Source organism: Oncorhynchus mykiss, chromosome 27 (assembly GCF_013265735.2).
Source record: "Oncorhynchus mykiss isolate Arlee chromosome 27, USDA_OmykA_1.1, whole genome shotgun sequence".
NCBI classification, from domain to species: domain Eukaryota; kingdom Metazoa; phylum Chordata; class Actinopteri; order Salmoniformes; family Salmonidae; genus Oncorhynchus; species Oncorhynchus mykiss.
In genome coordinates this window covers 14449643-14470828 of record NC_048591.1, presented here as the reverse complement: position 1 = coordinate 14470828, position 21186 = coordinate 14449643, and the positions used below count along the sequence as shown (strand labels likewise).

Below are 21186 nucleotides of genomic sequence, written 5' to 3'. Positions count from 1 at the left end.
TCTACCTCAACACATACCGCTCAACATACACTACCTCAACACATACCGCTCAACACACTCTACCTCAACACATACCGCTCAACACACACAACCTCAACACATACCGCTCAACATACACTACCTCAACACATACCGCTCAACACACACTACCTCAACACATACCGCTCAACACACACTACCTCAACACATACTGCTCAACACACACTACCTCAACACATACCGCTCAACACACACTACCTCAACACACACTGCTCAACACACACTACCTCAACACATAACGCTCAACACACACTACCTCAATACATACCGCTCAACACACACTACCTCAACACATACCGCTCACTTCAACACACACTGCTCAGCACATACCGCTCAACACACTCTACCTCAACACATACCGCTCAACACACACTACCTCAACACATACCGCTCAACATACTCTACCACAGCACATACCATTCAACACACACTACCTCAACATGTACCACTCAACATACACTACCTCAACACATACCACTCAACATACACTACCTCAACATGTACCACTCAACATACACTACCTCAACATGTACCACTCAACATACACTACCTCAGCACATACCCCTCAACACACACTACCTCAACACATACCGCTCAACACACTCTACCTCAACACATACTGCTCAACATACACTACCTCAACACATACCGCTCAACACACACTACCTCAACACACACTGCTCAACACACACTACCTCAACACATAACGCTCAACATACACTACCTCAACACATACCGCTCAACACACACTACCTCAATACATACCGCTCAACACACTCTACCTCAACACATACCGCTCAACATACACTACCTCAACACACACTACCTCAGCACATACCGCTCAACACACTCTACCTCTACACATACCACTCAACATACACTACCTCAACACATACCACTCAACATACACTACCTCAACACATAACGCTCAACATACACAACCTCAACACATACCGCTCAACACACTACCTCAACACATACCGCTCAACACACTCTACCTCAACACATACCGCTCAACATACACTACCTCAACACATACCGCTCAACACACACTACCTCAACACACACTGCTCAACACACACTACCTCAACACATAACGCTCAACATACACTACCTCAACACATACCGCTCAACACACTCTACCTCAACACATACCGCTCAACATACACTACCTCAACACATACCACTCAACATACACTACCTCAACACATAACGCTCAACACATACTACCTCTACACACACTGCTCAACACACACTATCTCAACACACACTACCTCAACACACTGCTCAACACACACTACCTCTACACACACTAACTCAAAACACACTGCTCAACTCAACATTATGTGAGGAGCCCTGCCGCCCAGTGCCCCGCCCAGCTTCCCTGCTCTTTTCATTAACTGATTAGGAGGTCACATCAGCCCCTGACCCTGTGACCCCATCCTCCAGAGATGCCCACTTTGTTCCCATTGGGACTGCAGACACTAATGAGCTCTCAATAACAGGTCCCAATCGTTAATCATTATTCTCCAAGAGTCAGGAGCAGGAATAATCTAGTTGGCAGATGTCTTACACGCTCAATTAGCATGTGCTGCTGCTGGGAGAGAGGAGAGGATTATAAGAGAGGACAGTGGTGGTAGGCAAGAAGTCATGAAGTTATCCCTTGTCTCAAGCAGGAAGTGGTGACTAGTAATAGCAGAGACGGAAGAGGGAGCGAAACACCCAATTAGCAGTTTTTTTTCTGGTTCAATAGAAGTCAATGAACTAAGTAGACTAGACCTAGCTGCTATTGTTGCATTGGTGTCTATGGGAGACACACCCAGTTAAGTAGCCCGGAACTGACATTTTTTTCCAATGGTAAACGGCCTGAGTGAACTATCTTAATTTACTGAGTGAACCATCTTCATTCATCCACCATCTTTGGTAATAGCCAACAGGCATGTGTTGATGGACTATGTGCATTGACCCGTTTTGCACGAACTATTTTGACTCATCACATATGTAATCTGCTTTTACTGTTTATTATCTATTCTATTGCCGAGTCACTTTATCCCTACCTATATGTACATACACTATATTTACAAAAGTACATGGACATCCTTTCAAATTAGTGGATTCGGCTATTTCAGCAACACCGTTGCTGACAGATGTATACAATCGAGCACACAGCCATGCAATCTCCATAGACAAGCATTGGCAGTAGAATGGCCTTACTGAAGAGCTCAGTGACTTTCAACATGGTACCGTCATAGGATGCCATTTTTCCAACAAGTCTGTCAAATTTCTGCCCTGGCCAATTGTAAGTGCTGTTATTGTGAAGTGGAAACATCTAGGAACAACATCTGCTCAGCCACGAAGCAGTAGGCCACACAAGCTCACAAGTGCATAGCACGTAAAAATCGTCAGTCCTCGGTTACAACACTCATACAGAAATGGTTTGTCGAGATCGTTCTGGAAGAACTTGACTGGCCTGCACACAACACCATCGAACACCTTTAGGATGAATTGGAACGCGAGCTAGGGTTAATCGTCCAACATCAGTGCCCGACCTCACCAATGCTCTTGTGCCTGAATGGAAGCAAGTCCCTGTAGAAATGTTCCAACATCTAGAGGCAAGAGTTCCCAGAAGAGTGGAGGCTGCTGTAGCAGCAAAGGTGGGACCAACTCCATATTAATGCCCATGATATTGGAATCAAATCAAATCAAATTTTATTTGTCACATACACATGGTTAGCAGATGTTAATGCGAGTGTAGCGAAATGCTTGAATGAGATGTTCGTCGAGCAGGTGTCCACATACTTTTGGACGGTTAGCATTTCCCTTACAGAAGACGATGAGGACCCAATAACGACCCAAATAATGTCGCTAGCAAGCCGTTGCATATCAACAGTTGCAGCTGACAGATTCGTGATAGTTTGAGCATCTATAGATCAAATGGAAGAATACAAAGAAGTGTGCAGGCAAAAATGTCTGTCTATGTAGCTATTGTAAGTGTGGTGACGAGTGGCTTTTATTTAAGTCTACCTCAGATAATTACTGTACTATCAGTCTGATTCCTCTGGACCAGAAAGGGAGTTTTAGAAAGAGGTCAGTAAAACAAGCAGCTGTTAGTTTAAGGCCAATATCAACACATTGGTTAATGTAGTCAGGGCTATGTGCCGCGAGGCCTTGTAATGCATGGTATCATTTTCAAATAGAGTTGGACTGAATAGTACTCAGGGGGGTGAACTCTTAAAATAACACCCATATTAAGTGTTAAGAAGAAAACGTTCATAATTTGTACTATGAATGACTCCATAGAGTGCATGTGAAACTATTTGCTTTGAGGCAGTCTATTAGTGTGGTGAAGAATTTGGATCTGAATGAGCTGATCCAAGACCACACAAGCAAACAGTTGGTAGCTGTTCAGGTCAAATCACATGATGGGAATGGCTGAATAAGATACTGTTTATGCAAGACGGATGTCAAGGTAAAAGGCGTCAATCAAAGACACAATGAGTGAAAAGTTGATCATTACAATGATAGCTGAGGATATGTTGAAGTGAAATGTAAGGTGTGAAGTTTTAGCGTATAAGGCATGAAGTGTTGCATTATTACATGTATGAGGCAGAGTGTCATGAGTCAAGTTAATATCCAGTTGGGTTGTTTCATATAATACTGATAATATGACCATGATACAGGTCCTACATCTGGGTCCTTGAACTTGACCAATATAAATGAAGCCTTTATGGGACATAAAGCATAGTTATACTTGACATTCCCAGTCGGCTGACGAGATGGCGTAGTCACAGTGGGTGGCCAGTGGAAGCCATGATGCAACAGCAGGCTGCACTGCATCATGGAGCTTGGTGTCACATCAGTACCTGTATCCCCTGACAACGGCCATCTGTTTTCCCCTAAGGGTCGGACTAGACCAGGTAGTCACGAGTCATATGACATCAGATTGTGGAGGGTTTTACTTACAGATGCCTTGTGGCCTGGGTTGGTGCCAGAGGGCAACGTTAAGGCAACATAAGGGAAATATTCCTTTTGGCACTCAGCTCATCCTTTCTGCCCAGCCTAATTTGCTACTCCTTTGTCAACACTATACAGGTGACACACTCCCTCTGAAGCCCCCTGAGGCCATGCTGAGGTCATACTGTGTGTGTGTGTGTGTGTGTGTGCGCGCAGCGTTCTAAAGCACTGCATCTCAGTGCAAGAGGCGTCACTATAGTACCTGGTTTGAATCCAGGCTGTATCACATCCGGCCATGATTGGGAGTCCCATAGGATGGCGCACAATTGGCCCAGTGTCGTCTTGGTTTGGCCGGAGGAAGCCATCATTGTAAATAAGAATTTGTTCTTAACTGACTTGCCTAGTTAAATATATATATATATATTTTTAACTATACAGTACATCCAGGGTCTAGGGGACGAACAAATCTGAATGCCATAACACATACCAAACACGCTTCAGTCCAGCTTGAAATATAACAACATCCCATTTATCATACTTGACATCCACCTGCCATAAAGCTGGTGGGCCTACAATAAACTCTCTCCCTGAGCCCCTCAACTCTCCTGGGTCTCTTACACTTGGGAGTCCTTCCTCTACATTAACCTTAACCTCTCCTCCCAGCTCACTGTCCACCTCCCTGACCTCCACTGGACTGGGTTGATCTGCGGATTTATTTGTGAACAGCCATCTATAACAACCACAATCTGTAAGGCGCAAATAGCTAAATGAGAGAGCAGCAGTGTGAATCACATCAATGAGCTTTGTAGATATCAATAATAAGTGATATCCGTATCGCCATAGACTACACCACTCCTGTCATCCTTACCTCCAAGCGTTTATTCAAGTTGGATAATCTTTGGATGCCGACAGCAGTCGCACCATTGGAAGACATTGCTTGGACTGTAGCCTACAAAATACTATTTCAGCTCTTTTCCCACGATCCATCAAACACATCTGGTGTGTCATTATAGTGGTCTCTGACTTGTGGTCAGACTCTGTCAAGGGTGTGTACGGGAGGCGAAGTCAGGTGCAGGAGAGCAGAGTGTAGTGAACAGGCGCACTTTAATTCCGTTCCAAAAAATACAGCACATAAAAACAATAACGTGCCAAAAACACAGAACATGGCAAAAGTCAAGCGCCCGACAATAATCCACATCACAAACAAACAATTACACACAAACACATGGAGGGGAAACAGAGGGCTAAATACCTGTAGTAATTATGAAATGAAAATCAGGTGTGTATGGAACAAGACAAAACCAATGGAATATGAGAAATGGAGCGGCGATGGCTAGAAAGCCGGTGATGTCGATCGCCGAACGCCGCCGAAGAAGGAGAGGAGCCGACTTCGGTGGAAGTCGTGACAGACTAGTTCAGTTGGAAGAAACTTAAACGTGCGCCTTTTTTCAATGCTGATTTGAATGTCATTGAGAAAACAGAGAAGTGTCAAAGATTTTTTTTTGCAAACATCCTTTCTGAATTTAAAAGTAATCTGTAATCCGATTACAATATGTTTTGCTTGTAACGTAATGGATTACAGTTACCGGTTTTTGCAATCCCTTACATGTAACGGATTACATGTAATCGGTTACTCCCCAACCCTGTTCGTCAATCATAATTTATTCGAAAAACAGTTTCCATCAACATTTGTCACAATAAAGAAAGCTTAAACAAAATAAAAATCCACCCCTGTCAAACGGATACAAATGTTGTCGATCTTTCTAAAATGGCTCCTATACTTGCCATTTCCATTACACATGTCGCAAATATTCTTTTTTCAACATTGCTTTTGTCAAATACACCTATGTCAATGAAAACCTACTTCCAATATCATTGTAGTCCACCAACTACTAAATTCATATACAGAAATTCTGACTTCTTTCTTGTTTAGTTTTTTCTTCTCTTGTGGTCTCAATAGATCTCATTTTTCCACCAATCCTGCCATCAGTGTCAATGTAAAGATTTTGAAATAAAAACAAGCCCACATGTATATAGAAATGATAATAAAACTCAATGAACTTTCACTACACTGGGGGCTTTTACTTTACAATGACTTAGTGATCCTTTCCCTCTGGAAATCACTTAAAGCTCAGTTTCAGCTCCATATGTTCGGAGTGACCCTCATTCCATCCACCCCTTCCCTTCCACCCATCCACCAGTCTGTCATATAGTCTTGTTGAAATGAAGGAGGATTGTAGTTATTTTTACTGAGTCCAATGTATTGGACCTAGATATTCTAATTTCTGTTTATCAATATTAACCGTTTTTTTTAACTATATGAAGCCAGAAAGCCACATTAATTTCTCGCTGTTGTGATAACTTGAATTAGGGTCACTCGTGGGCGAGGCCACACAGTGCATTACTCAACACTCTGACTGGGCTCCCGAATGACTGAACAGGCACATCATGTCTTGTTAGGCATGGCACAACGACCTAATTAACAAGACCATAGGTCAAAGTGCAATGTTAAAATATTCTAGGACGTGCAGAGGAGCTTTTCAAGAGCCTGCCAGCATGGGGAAATGCACTGAGAGCTCCAACAACATCTCCAGTTCAGGGGGAGACAAAAGTAGAATGTAGAAGTTTCACTCAGTAGAAGTGGAGAATGCCATATCAGGGCGTTGTGGTGAATTCTGTTTCGACCTTCGTAACAATTTTATGTTTCGTCTATCGTGAGAGACTAGCAAGGAGGTGATGTCATGAATTAAAATGCACTGTGGAATGTGTTGTGCTCAATACTCCTTGAATTACTGGTGCACTTAAATCTGGTGCAAAACACATGGTCACTCAAGCAGAATCAATCCATTTGACATGAGTTTTCCTCTAGCTGCGCCATGAAACGAAATGGCATTTTGAGAAATAAAAACACATCAGAGGGTGGACGACACAGATGTGAAGCGTTGCCTTCAAAGGGCAATATGTTATATTTACTACTGTTCATGTTTTTCTCAAGGACTGTCAGTACTGTCATGACAGCAGTGGTTTGACTGAAAAACACCTCAAGGATTTTAGCGTTAAAAATGACTAGTTTAGTTTGTAAATGTGACCTGTATCTCTCTAAAGCCATTGTCTCCAAAATCCCTGTGCTGTAGAAAGATGGCGGCGACAGATAGGGCAGCTCTGCTTCTAGCTCCTAAGCAACTTTGCAGGATTTTGTTTTTGTGTGTGTGTTATCAGCCCAGGAAATCTTTTGTGTCATTACATACAGCCGGAAATAACTTTGGGATATCAGAGCAACGGTAAATCACCAGCATTATGACAGGGAATACGACTTTCCCCAATTTGTTCGTACCCCCCAGGGCAATTAAACTGTTTCCAGAGGCTGATCCAAAACACCGCTGGTGGAGAAGAGGTATTCGGAGTGGACTTCTGGTCCGACTCAGGAGGCGCGCACACCATCCACCACTTCCGAGTATATTACTCACTAATGTTCAGTCTCTGGATAATAAGGTAGACAAGCTCAGGGCGAGAATCTCCTTCCAGAGAAACATGGCTCTCTCAGGATATACTGTCTTTGTCAATACAGCCAGCTGGGTTCTCAGTATATCGAGGCAGACCGGAATAAAGAACTCTGTATTCAACGGCTCAGACACGAGACGCATGTGGCAGGGTCTACAGACAATCACGGACTACAAAGGGAAAACTAACCACGTCGTGGACACAGACATCTTGCTTCCAGACCAGCTAAACACCTTCTTCGCCCTATTTGAAGATAACACAGTTCAACCGACGCGGCCTGCTACCAAGGACTGTCTGTCTGCTGTCCCCACTTGCTTCAAATTGTCCACCATTGTTTCTGTACCCAAGAAAGCAAAGGTAACTGAGCTAAAGGACTATCACCCCGGAGCACTCACTTCTGTCATCATGATGTTTACGCGGGCATACACGATGGCGGAGTGTGTACAACGCGAGGCTCAGTGTTTACCGAGATTTTGTGAATTAGCAGTAATTTCCTTAATAGTTCTTAGTTTATTCACTCAGTACAGCATGACGTACACTCTATATAGCCAACAAGAACTCCTGGATATTGGAACACAATGCACAAAGAGAGTTTTTGGCAACTTCCAACTTGCACTGAAGATCGTGAGGACGCCCCGGGAGACTGAAACACCACTGAGAGGAAGTGCCCAGAGAAGGCGTTGAGATCATAAAAAAAGCCTCCGGGCTAGGCAAAAGCTAACCGCACATCGGCTTTCACTACCTAGCCTTTTCCTCGCTAACGTCCTGTCACTGGTGAACAAAATGGACGAAATACGACTAAGAATTATCTCACAAAAAAATGATTTCATGTAAACAAAGCATGTTGTACAGACAGTAACATAACGGGGAGTCACTGCTCAATCAATCTGGAGTACCTGATGATTAGGTGCAGGCCTTTCTACTCGCCTCGGGAGCTTACATCCATTGTTGTTACTGCAGCCTATATACCTCTGGATGCTAATACTAAACTAGCAATGAAAGAACTGCAGGTTGCTATTAGAAAACAGCTAACTGCACATTTATTTTTTATTTTAATAGGCAAGTCAGTTAAGAACAAATTCTTATTTTCAATGACGGCCTAGTGGGTTAACTGCCTGTTCAGCGGCAGAACAACAGATTTGTACCTTGTCAGCTCGGGGATTTGAACTTGCAACCTTCCGGTTACTAGCCCAACACAGCCTGATGGTGCTTTTCCCAAATTCCACCAAAATGTCTCCTGCCCCACTAGAGGAGACAATACACTAGACATACAAACATCCCGGAGGCTTACAAAGTCATTCCCCTCCCACACCTGGGACAGTCTGATCACCTTTCACTGTTCCTACTCCCCAAGTATTTACCCCTCATTAAATGTGTGAAACCATCAGTGAGGACAGTCAAAGTGTGTCCAGAAGGGTCAGACAGGCTGGAAATTGCTTACCACTCAGGCCGCCCTTGACTCCCATACGGACATCGAAACATATGCTTCTTCTGTTCTGGATTACATAAACATCTGCATCACCAATGTCACCACCCATAAACTAACAAAGACCATCCCCAACCAGAAGCCTTGGATGAACAGAGAGGTCCGACTACTGCGAAAGGCACGCAACGCTGCTTTAGATCTGGTGATGCGGAAGCCTACAGCTCATCCAGGGCCAACCTGAAAAAGGGCATCAAGATGGCTAAACATGACCACAAACTGCTGATTGAGGAGCACTTCAACAACAACTCTGAGCCTCGACGCATGTGGCAGGGCATCCAAGCCATCACAGACTACAGGCACAAAAAACCCTACCCCCACAGCCAGCGACGTCTCCATCGCTGACGAGTTAAACAGGTTCTATGCTCACTTCGACAGGGACAACAAAGATCCAACCATCAAAACTGAGCTCCCCCCAGACGACCTCCCATTCAGACTATCCATCACAGATGTGTTGTCTGCACTGAGTAGGGTGAATGCACACAAGGCTGCTGGTCCTGATGGTGTCCCCGTTCATGTGCTCAGAGCATGTTCTGGGCAGCTGGCCAAGGTCTTCACTGACATTTTCAATCTGTCAGTGGCCCAGTCGGTTGTCCCCACGTGCTTCAAGACCACAACCATTGTGCCAGTGCCAAAGCAGTCGACCGCATCAAGCCTGAATGACTTCCGACCTGTTGCACTCACCTCCACGATCATGAAGTGCTTCGAAAGACTGGTTTTGGGGTACCTTAAGTCCTGCCTCCCTCCAACACTGGATTCCCACCAGTTTGCCTAACGACTGAACAGGTCTACAGAGGACGCCATCTCCACAGCTATACACTCTGCCCTGACCCACCTGGTCAAAACCAACACCTATGTGAGAATGCTGTTCCTAGACTTTAGCTCAGCAATCAATACGGTCATTCCCTCTAGGGAGGTCACCACACTCCATGACCTAGGGATCAGCCCCTCTCTCTGTAACTGGACTTTGGACTTCCTAACCAACAGGCCCCAGTCTGTCAGGTTAGACAACTTCACTTCCTCAACTCTGAACCTGAACACCGGTGTGCCACAGGGCTGCATGCTGAGCCCCTCCCTGTACTCCCTCTTCACCTATGACTGCGTTGCTGTACACGGTTCTAACACCATTGTTAAGTTCACAGACGACACCGCGTGGTAGGCCTGATCAGTGACAATGACAGGTCAGCCTACAGGGAGGAGGTCAAGCACCTGGCTGCATGGTGCGCTGACAACAGCCTGGCCCTCAATGCAAAGAAAACCAAGGAGCTCATTGTGGATTACAAGAAGTCTAAAAGCTGCAGTCTTTGATGGCACTGAGGTGGAGTGTGTGCCCAGCTTCAAATTCCTGGGTATCTATATCTCCAAAGACCTCTCCTGGACCTTCAACACCTCAACCCTAGGTCTAAAAGGAGCAGCAGCGCCTGTACTTTTTGAGGAGGCTGAAGATGGCCCACCTGTCTCCCAAGATCCTGGTGAACTTTTACCGCTGCACGGTGGAGAGCATTCTGACTAACTGCGCCACAGTGTGGTTTGGCGGATGCTCAGTTGATGACCGGAAGGCCCTGCAGCGGGTGATGAAATCCGCCCAGCACATCACTGGTGCCCAGCTCCCTGCCATCGTAGACCTCCAGCGCAAGCGGTGTCTGCGTAGGGCGTGCGGCATCATCAGGAACCATTCACATCTATGCCACAAACTGTTTGCCCTCCTACTATCAGGCAGGTGGTACAAGTCTCTACGTTCCCGCACTAGCAGGCTCAAGAACAGTTTCTTTCCAGCTACTGTAACCCTGCTGAACTTGTTGTTCTCCTTGTAAATTTATTGCACTCTTTTATTTGCACTTCTGGACAAAAGGAATACCTATGTAAGAATGCTGTTCATTGACAGCATTCAACACCATAGTACCCTCCAAGCTCATCATTAAGCTCGGGGCCCTGGGTCTGAACCACGCCCTGTGCAACTGGGTCCTGGACTTCCTAACGGGGCGCCCCCAGGTGGTGAAGGTAGGAAACAACACCTCCACTTTGCTGATCCTCAACACAGGGGCCCCACAAGGGTGTGTGCTCAGCCCCCTCCTGTACTCCCTGTTCACCCATAACTGCATGGCTACGCACGCCTCCAACTCAATCATCAAGTCTGCAGAAGACACAACAGTAGTAGGCCTGATTACCAACAATGACAAGAAGATCATCCCAAAAGATCATCAAGGACATCAACCACCCGAGCCACTGCCTGTTCACCCCGCTATCATCCAGAAGTCAGTACAGGTGCATCAAAGCTGGGACCGAGACTGAAAAACAGCTTCTATCTCAAGGCCATCAGACTGTTAAATAGCCATCACTAGGCGGCTTCCACCCAGTTACGTAACCCTGCACCTTAGAAGCTGCTGCCCCATATACATATACTTGAAATCACTGGCCACTTTAATAATGGAACACCACTCACTAATAATGTTTACATATGTTTGCTTCACTCATCTCATATGTATATACTGTATTCTATTCTACTGTATTTAGTCTATGCCACTCCGACATTGCTCATCCTAATATTTATATATTCCTTAATTCCATTATTTTACTTTTAGGTTTGTGTGTATTGTGTGTATTGTTGTGAATTGTTAGATATTACAGCACGGTTCGAGCTAGAAACACAAGCATTTCCCTACACCTGCAATAACATCTGCTAAACATGTGTATGTGACAAATAACATTTTATTTGATTTGGATTTGATTTAGTGTAGGACATGGATTTATGACCCAATATAATAAGGATTTTCACAGAGTACATGTTTGAATAAGATTTACAGGACACAGATTGTTTGCCGGGGTCTTTACTGTGCACATAATTTCCCTCTTTCTTTTTTTATGGAATTCATAAAACTGTATTTGTTTACTCTGGGCACTGGACAAATGAGTTGAATGATGAAAACTGGGTGCTGGGCTTGCCTTTGTACATAAGCATAATCACACAACTGTCACCCTCGGGAGATGAAGCACTCACTCACTCAAATAAACTGCAGCCTATGCAGCAGATCTATGTGAAGTGTCAGCTATGGACAGAAGGATGACAAACACCAGTAGGTCTTCCCAGGCCCAGTGTTGATATGCATAATACTAGTGTTCCTACACAGTTTGAGTATCCCCCCTGTGGATGGTCAGTCGTAATAAAACATGGGATGGTTGAAAGGTGTAATCAGAACCCGGTAAATAATGACGAGCATTGCGATTGACAGCCCATCTGTGTGCAGTGTACTTGACGCAACATGATCAATCACGTTTGTTGAATGTACAGTATTAAAATGTTCAAGACTGCACAGCCAAGCATTATGTTTGTCACACCTAAATATGGAGGCGACATAAGTCTGAACATACAAACCTACAGCACTGATGTTTTGCCCACAGATCTAAGCATAAAGATACATCTAACCCTGCGTCCCAAAAGGCACCCTATTCCTTACGTAGTCTCACCATATATATTCTAATATGTGTAAATAATGTGTAACGTTAACATTGAGTACCTACAATGGAACAACTTGATCTCTCAGTTCTCCCCTTGAGCCCCCAGGAGGTTGGCTATCCATTAAAAAGGAAGCAAACAAACATGTGCTGTCTGTTCAAATGGCCTCTCTAGCTCCATCTGGGCCAACTCTGAACATACAATACTGAACTGTATCTCTTATTTTGATCAGATCAGCCTTCCACTGTGTCTTCCAGTAAGGCAGTTCCTCTAACTCCCTAGGAGCCTCTATCCTTCTGTCCTCGACTCTAACACAGGCCTAGTACACCTGGAAAGGCCATTCCTGCCCCACTGATCCACGGCCAATTCACTGGTAATGTGCTGAGGGCTCAGGAAGGGAGAAAGCCTCAGGAATCTGCTCACGGTGACGGATGGTTAATGGCTTAGACAGACAGAAACCGGTAGATTTCTTCTGTTTTTGCTACATGTTGTTGATTTATATGAGGCGTATTGGAGGTATGTTTTGGAGAATGTTCTCTCTTATGATTGCATCTAAACATGGTCCTATTTAGTTTCACATAGGTTGTGAAAGGTAGAAGAAAACAAATTATAGAATAGCACTTTTATTTTACCAAGATTAAATTACCTTTATTGTACCATGTAATTAGACAGAGAACCCACTCTCTTTTGACCTCATTTAGCCCGTAGGCTGGCGCTGGGTGAGGCTGAGACTGCTCTCAATCAGGTCCTCCAGGAAAAGAACCATCAATTTGATCTAGTGTTCCACTGCTACTGAGGGATTCTCAGCTCAGAGCAGATCGATGAGCATATGGTGAATCTCACAGAAGATTACCCAGGATCCTCACCACTAAGGTGGTAAACACAGCACCTTAATGGCACAGAAGCAATAAGGAATTGTTTGTTTAGCGTTCAGGGAAGTTCATTGCCATATGGTAGCCATTATGGCCCTAATGCTGATAATGCTAAGCACGTAGCACACTGGGCATTCAGGGTATGTATGCCTGTCAGTTATAACTTGAGGCTTCTATCTACACTCAGACACATGGTTCCACAGTCCACACATCCCACATTTACAGCAGAATCGCTTGCAGCTCTTACAACTGGAAAAATATAAATAAAAAACTTTTAATAAGCTTCTATGATCATTTTATAAGTCATATGATGGAATTATGAGATCTATATCTAAGCAGGGTCAGTTCAGTGGAGGGTGTTTTGGCAGTAAGTGAAACCTTGGCCTGGCTAAGTGACCCAAACCCTCTGTCTCTGCCTTGTCCTCACAAAGCCAACTCTGCACCTGCTTTGCTTTTGTGGAAGGTCTGATCTCTTGACTGCTCGCAACCCACAGAAAAATCATTTTTACGAGCTGCAGACTGCAGCACGTACCCAATGACCAAATGAAAGATTAGCAGAGATGTAGCTATTAACGTCAGACATCAGACATTACCGAAAATGGAGTCTCTCTCCAGGTGCGTGATGGTCCTGTGGAGGTGCAGGAGACAGTCACTATCTCGCGGTGGGAAGCTGGCGGCTTCACACTAGTCACAGACCTCAGACCTCCACACCTTCCACATCCTGTCGGTCAGAAAAACACTCTTCGCCAGCAACATATGTGACATTGCGTGTGGACAAAAACCTACGGTGTTATTCCAGTTTTAACACAGCAGCGTCAGTTGAAAAGCCAAAGCAACCTTCCCTGCCTTGGGCCTCCCAGTGGACCAGCGCTTACACCACTGATCAAGCCTTCTCTCACAAAAGCAGATATTAATTACAGTAAAAGAAAACCCAGTCCAGACTCAAACTTCTCTCAAACATTCTTTGGCACAATTGTGACCATTCAACATTTTTACAGCTTCAAATATGTACGCTTATGAGGATTATTGTTTATTTGTTCATGTTCAGCAGTTCAATAATCCGCCCTTATTGCTGTCTCTGTCTCGGATGTGTTGGGTGAAGTCTGTCAGGCAGTGCCCCCAGAAGTTATACAACTCTGCATCAGGCAATTTGTTCCTACAGAGCTGGACATAATCTGTGTACAGTTACACGTTTGATTACTCCACATTTACAGCAAGTGTTTCTGAATAGAACTGTTGGGCTTATCACCATTTCTAAATTAGATTTTGTGCATTACTGGAACGATAAAGTGAAAAGGCAAATGCCATAAGATTTTAGGATGTTTCTGACTGACCACAAATGGTACAAGGACAATAGGGTCTTAGATGCACCAATTCTGCTTCTAAATTAAAAAAAGGGAGGCTGTAAATGCGTAGGATCCAGTTATACGCCTGGAAAACAGTAATTGCGAAACCATAGAAACAAAAACATTAACTTGTCTAATGTTCTAAATAGGAGAGACTAATAAGAATGTCATCCACTGGTTATAAAAGTAAGACGTTATTAAGAAAACTAGGAACCAAACTTCTAGAGGGAACAGTGGTGTGTGCTCATGGATGCCAAGGGAAGCCAGACTTCCCCCAAAAATGTAACAACACTTTTAATTTATCTTTCGTCTCTCTGTGTTTCATTATTTTCCTGAGCGTTGAGCTAAACTGAGCGAACCTTCCTGGTGGGGGAAAAAAAGTGTCAGCTTGGATTTGGCGTCTCTCCTATCAAATCACTTTGAGCGCATACATCATTAACAGAAACAACTTGAATTGTTGCTTCACGTTGTGTCGTTGTCCTCCGGTGGATAGCTAACTAGATAGCTAAAATTGGCCCTTTCCTAAATTATCCATGGATGGAGATAGGGATTGGATTTAATTATCCGTATAATGGCGATTATGATCCAACCATTCATTCATACTTTGTTGTGCATCTGGCCTGAGAAGATGGAAGTTCAATATGTACAGTAGCTAGATGTAGAAGGCTAATGTTAACTAGTTAACGTTGCCCATAAATGGAAGACTAGCGGGCAAGCAATTAGCCTGGTAGCCTAGGACAACAAAAAATAAAAGCATATACTGTATGACAGAGTGATAGACCGTTTCGTCAACATGAAAGAGAGGAGGATGGCATTGGCGTTTCTCTACAAGTAGGGTGAGTCAACATGTTATCTTGCACAAAACATGGACAGCCACATCATATTTAGCTTATGTTAATTGGACTAAATTGTTTTTGGTATCTTTTAGTCGTCCCTGTATTAGACTAAGCAGAGGTGATTTGATGATGTTGAAATTTTGAAGTTGAAATGGAGCTGGAATAGTGAGAAGGAAGCTCCTGTTTACGGTAACACTTCTAAATCGATAGTTGTTTAGTGGTCAGAAAATGAAGGAAACATTAACTTGCTTAAGCATGCTGTAGGTCATGTAACTGTCTGTTACATGCAATATGCTATGTGGACTTTACTGGACAGAGGTTGCTCACCGGTTTTGTGATGAAACAAAGGTGTGGTTTAATTTATTCTGCCGCTGTCTTATTATTGTCTTGGCCTTTAGGCCTATATATCACAGTGGCAAGGCATATGAGTTAACAGGAAATGACGCAATTATCACAACACATACAGCATAGGTTGTAATATGGGGGTGAGGGGGCTTCCCCAGTGATTTTACCCACACACCGCTACTGAGAGGGAAGTTCATGAAGGTTACACCAGCCTTGTTAATAAGCAGCTAATCAAGCTGTCTAGTTTTGGGGGGGTTGGGAGCTGTGTCTGGGGGTGGAGGGGTGAGAGGGTGGACGTCTGTGTTCAGGAGTTCTGATCAGACCTCAAAGCTGATTTGAACAAGAACAAGGGTGCCGCCAGCCAACCCACAGACCGACCTGTCAGTGGTCATCCAACGGTTCCCGCTAAAGCTCGCTACATAAACCAAGCAAAGTTTCAGTCTCCTGAAACTTTATCAGCACAGGGCACAAGGAACATATTTCTGTTCAAGGAATCCGAAAGACATTCTTGAAATGGTCCAGAACAAACAATGTAACCTGTACTCATTACAACCAGATGCAGGGTATTAATCTTGATCCCAAACACAGGCAGGGGGATTAGAATCACATCAGGCACTTCATCTGTTAACCAGGTCCTCCTCCTTCCATTTAGAATTCAGACTGATCCAGGGATTGAACAGAGCTAAGACCCAAGGAATCTGGAGCGTAGATGTCGGTTACAGATGAGATTATGTCATCCCTTTGTCAGATGACAGCGAGTAAACTGCAAACCACAACAGTTGACTTTCCAAGCCCTTTGAGTTTAAAGGCAAATAAGTCTGGTCTTTTGTCTCACAGTCACAACATCATCAGACCAATAAGTGCTGCTGTTACCCAGGAGCCCAATCAAAACAGTCAGTTTCCTTCATGGACTCCTGTGGGAGTGGGACTAATCAGAGAGAAATTCCATAGCGGGCAAAAGACTCAGAGAAGGGAGACTGTCCAATCAGCCAACCAACACTCCCACACACACACCTGCTGAAGTGAAACAGACTATCTCACAGACAGTCACAGGTTCTCTCTTTTTATAGAAATCAATAGAGGAATCCAGTGGAATGTTCTCATCATATCCACTCTGGTTTTCCCTCTACTCATAAGATTTTCAATCCAAGCTTTACAGATGTGAGACTAAGCATTGGCCTGTATGGTTAAATAAGAATGGGTATAAATGGGTCATAGAGCACATTATAAAATGCCCCAAGACTACCGGTATAGATGACAGTGTCTTCCCAATCCCAAAATGAACCCATCGCCACCGTCACAACAGAACACTGACAGTCAGACATGATAGACACAGTCCACCAGGATTCATTTCCTTAAGGTCTGATTAAGATTGGAATGTCCGGGAGCATAGTCTGACCACAACTCTCCAGGGACATATTGTACACAGATTCTCTAGTCTACAAAGTAGGTTTTTGCCAAGAGCTATCCAAATATACACACAATCACACATCATCACAGTCCCCCAGTGCTGAGAAGTAGGAGAGTCAGGAGACCACTAGCAGCTGTCCTCAGTGGTCTCAGACCCCAGACAGTGCTACTTGACTTTGTTCAGGAAGTCTCCACACACAGACACACACACACACACACACACACACACAATGTAGCAGGATGTTTTCCTCTGGGAGAAATAAACATGGGTCGAGAGGGTTAATTTCCTCATAGACAGAGGAACATTTTTCAAGCAAGGTACCACAGAAAGAATGCCCTGGGCAATTTTTTTTCTGTCTGCTAACTAGCAAGTCATTACGAGGAGACTCCTACTGAGAGAGAGAGAGAGACAGAGAGAGAGAGAGAGAGAGAGAGAGAGAGAGAGAGAGAGAGAGAGAGAGAGAAACAGAGCCTCTGGGAAAGGGGGGAGAGTGTCTAACAGTATCTCTCTCTGTATAACTGACAGATCTAGGGGACAATTGAGGACTTCAGATGTGCAGTATCAGTATCTTTACAAAGTGCTAAAAACAGAATCTCAGTCAGCCAACTACCTGAAAGTGACTAACCCCTGGAACCCCACTCTCTTACTTGAACTTAATAAATGTCATGCTGCGACACCAGAAATGTTTCTGTTCTAACAGATAAAACGGACCTGATCAAACTCAGATGGGGTGTAGCTATCGGCTGACTTGGAAGGAACACACAGTATGTGTGAGAGACATACTCTTGACTTTCACAGCTCGGGCATTTCACTGTATAATCCACCTAAAGCAGGAGATCAGCAAATTCCCCCGGCACTGTCCATGATAGTCTTTCACAAAAACACATTGAACAAAATCAGCCTTTTCTGGCTAAAACCAGATGTGACCTGTCCACAGCATTTCATCGTTCCTGCTTGTTTCCTGTTTCCTTACGTCCTGCGGACCGACGTGTCGTTTCACCAAAGCCCGGCCGTTGAAAAGCGTAACGAAGTGAGACAGAGTAGTGTTCACAAGAGCCGTAAACCTAGCCAATTATACCGGGCCAGAGTGGCCAGGCTAAGTCTCAGACCTATCATGTGTTTAACACGTTGCGGAGAGCGTTGAGGCCGCGGCATCAACCCACAACACATAGCATCAACACTGCAAACCGCGTGTCACAATCTGAAGGATTGCATTAGCATAGCGTTCTCTGACATCAGTGATTAGAAGCAGGTGGACAATTGGCTTCCTATGACACCATGCTCAAAGGGATATTCAATATATGCAAAAAGACAATAAAAGATCTACCAATAGGTGCCCTTCTCTCGTTGAGGCATTGGAAAACCTTCCTTGGTCATTGTAGTTGAATCTGTGTTTGAAATTCACTGCTTGACTGAGGGACCTTACAGATAATTGTAAGTGTGGTATACAGAGATGTCATTCAAAAACCATGTTAAAACACTATTATTGCACACAAGAGTGAGTCCGTGCAACTTATTATGTGATCTTGTTATTACTTTTAAGCAAGTTTTTACACCTGAACTTATTTAGGTTTGCCATAACAGAGGGGTTGAATACTTATTGACCCAAGATATTATTTCAGCTTAATTTTTTAAATTAATTTGTAAACAATTTGACATTATCGGGTATTGTGTGACACAAAACCAAAATGTAATCAATTTGAAAGTCAGACTGTAAAACAACAAAAAGTCACAGGGTGTGAATACTTTCTTAAGGCACTGTAGTAGACTAGGATCGACCCTCTACAGATCGGTTCAGGCACAAACACATAGGCCTGAGAAACAGACAGTCAACAGGTGCTTTAGTATACATACCTTTCGGTATCGCTAACTGTTTCTGTTCCACAACATCCACATGAATATACGGACCATAACATACCATAGCGGGTGAGGCCCTTAAGTACATAGACTGTGGCCCCTAAGGGCCCATAAAGGCTGACTGATTTACCTGTGGCACACTGGCGTGAGGTCAGTAATTCATACATTTTTTCCAGGAGGTTACCTGGTGGTTATCTAATGGTTCTCCTGTGGTTCCAGGTGACTGGGGGCTGGGTAAAGTGTGGATAAAGCCAGTCTGAGATCCAGAGAGAGGCCTGCGTGCCTCCTTGCTGTGTGAGGATGTTATCCAGACATCTGTTCTACACAACACAGACCAGGATTAGGGAACATGGAGGAAATGAAACATCATTCATCTACATTGGAGAGGTTAGCTCTCTCCCCTCTGTCTATCTCTACTCTTTCTCCCCCTCCCCTATTCCCTCCACCATTGACAAATCCAAAATCCACAGCAGAATATAAAAGTCTCAACATTATCAAATAATTGTGCCATCTCTCGCATGGTCTGACCATGAGATGGTCTCATTGGAATATGTCAAAATATGGTCGTTGCTACCCCTATACATATCACTCAGTATCCCTGCACATTGTAAATATGCTACTGGAACTGACCCTGCATATAGATAGAATGATTACTTACTTTCTCCTGGTCTTCTTATTTCTTATTTTTATTTCTTGTGTGTTTTTGTTCTACCTTGTGTTATTTTTTGTGCTACATTGATATTGATTACTGCATTGTTGGGTTTGGAGCTCGCAAGAGAGGCATTTCACTGTACTTGTGAACGTGACATTAAAACCTTGACACTTGAAATACTATGGTTATATACTGTATGTTAACATTCTGATATATTTCTAATGATATGGTCTGAAGTCTACCCTACATTCTGCCACCATCGTGTGCCCCTTCGCTCAACACTCCTCTCCATCTCCACAATCCAACAGTTTTTCTGACTAGCTGGGCGTGGCTCTCCCTGAGCGACTACAACTGCTGGGTTCATGGCTCCAGGTATGGAACAGAGGCCCAAGTCTAAATAAACGTCCCATTCACCCACCAAACCTGGTTTGTATTAGTACTGTGGGGTGGCTCCAATGTGTTACACTTTATGTAAAAGTCTTTAAACACTTGGTGGATTCATGGAATGATATTATTATAATTATTAAAGGTAGACTCAGCGATATGACGTAGATGCAGAAAGTAAACAGCATAGTGGGTCAATTTCCGCAATAACTAAGAGTGTTGAAGCACAAGACTCAACTTCTCCTCTTTTCTCCACGGTTTTGGTCCCGTGGCGACCACACCGTAACATGCGCTGTGTGGGACTGTGTGAGAGCAAAGTTTTCTATCTCGCTCATCTCAATATCTGTGGTGCTGCTTGTGGCAAAGTCAATTTGCTTTTTTTTATTGTATTAAATATTTGGGGGGGGGGGGGGGGGGGGGGTATTTTACCCCCCTTTTCTCCCCAATTTCAATCTTGTCTCATCGCTGCAACTCCCCAACGTGCTCGGGAAGCGAAGGTCAAGTCATGCATCCTCTGAAACATGACCTGCCAAACACCCGCCCGCTTAACCTGGACCAGCCGCACCAATGTGTCGGTGGAAACACTGTTCACCTGACGACCGAGGTCAGCTTGCAGGCACCCGGACCGCCACAAGGAGTCGCTAAAGCACGATGAGCCAAGTAAAGCCTCCCGAGCCAAATCCTTCCCTAACGGCTGGGCGCCGTCCTACGGGACTCCCGATCACGGCCGGTTGTGATACTGCCCGAGATCGAACCCAGGTATGTAGTGACGCCTCTAGCACTGTGATGCAGACCGCTGCGCCACTCGGGAGGCCTGAGTCTACCTTTAAAAGAGGTGAGAGAACAGCTCTGCATCCACTACCTCATGCTCTAACCCAGGTACTGGGTACTGGCATAGGTATACTTTACACATCATATTAACTAAACAAAATAAAACACTTACTGTATCTGCGTAAGCTGTGCTGGTCATTAAGACATCACAAAGACTACAATTCTCTTACCAAGGCAGAATCGCCATAGTATTACAACCACCACACTCACATCTAGGTCAC

General features: G+C 44.2%; 1 protein-coding gene across 4 annotated transcripts in view; it reads right to left on the bottom strand.

Moving 5' to 3' along the window:
* The window catches only part of LOC110507158 (multiple epidermal growth factor-like domains protein 6), an 81822-nt gene that overhangs the window by 55372 nt on the left and 5264 nt on the right, over positions 1–21186 (bottom strand). Inside the window, exon 1 of one of the 4 annotated variants that reach the window (XM_036965136.1) lies at positions 19229–20447. The exons of the other annotated variants lie outside the window; for them this stretch is intronic. Within the exon in view, the coding sequence (XP_036821031.1) occupies positions 19229–19265 (37 nt within the window). The 5' untranslated portion in view covers positions 19266–20447. Of the gene's footprint in view, positions 1–19228; positions 20448–21186 lie in introns of those variants that run through there. 4 annotated transcript variants of the gene reach the window in all.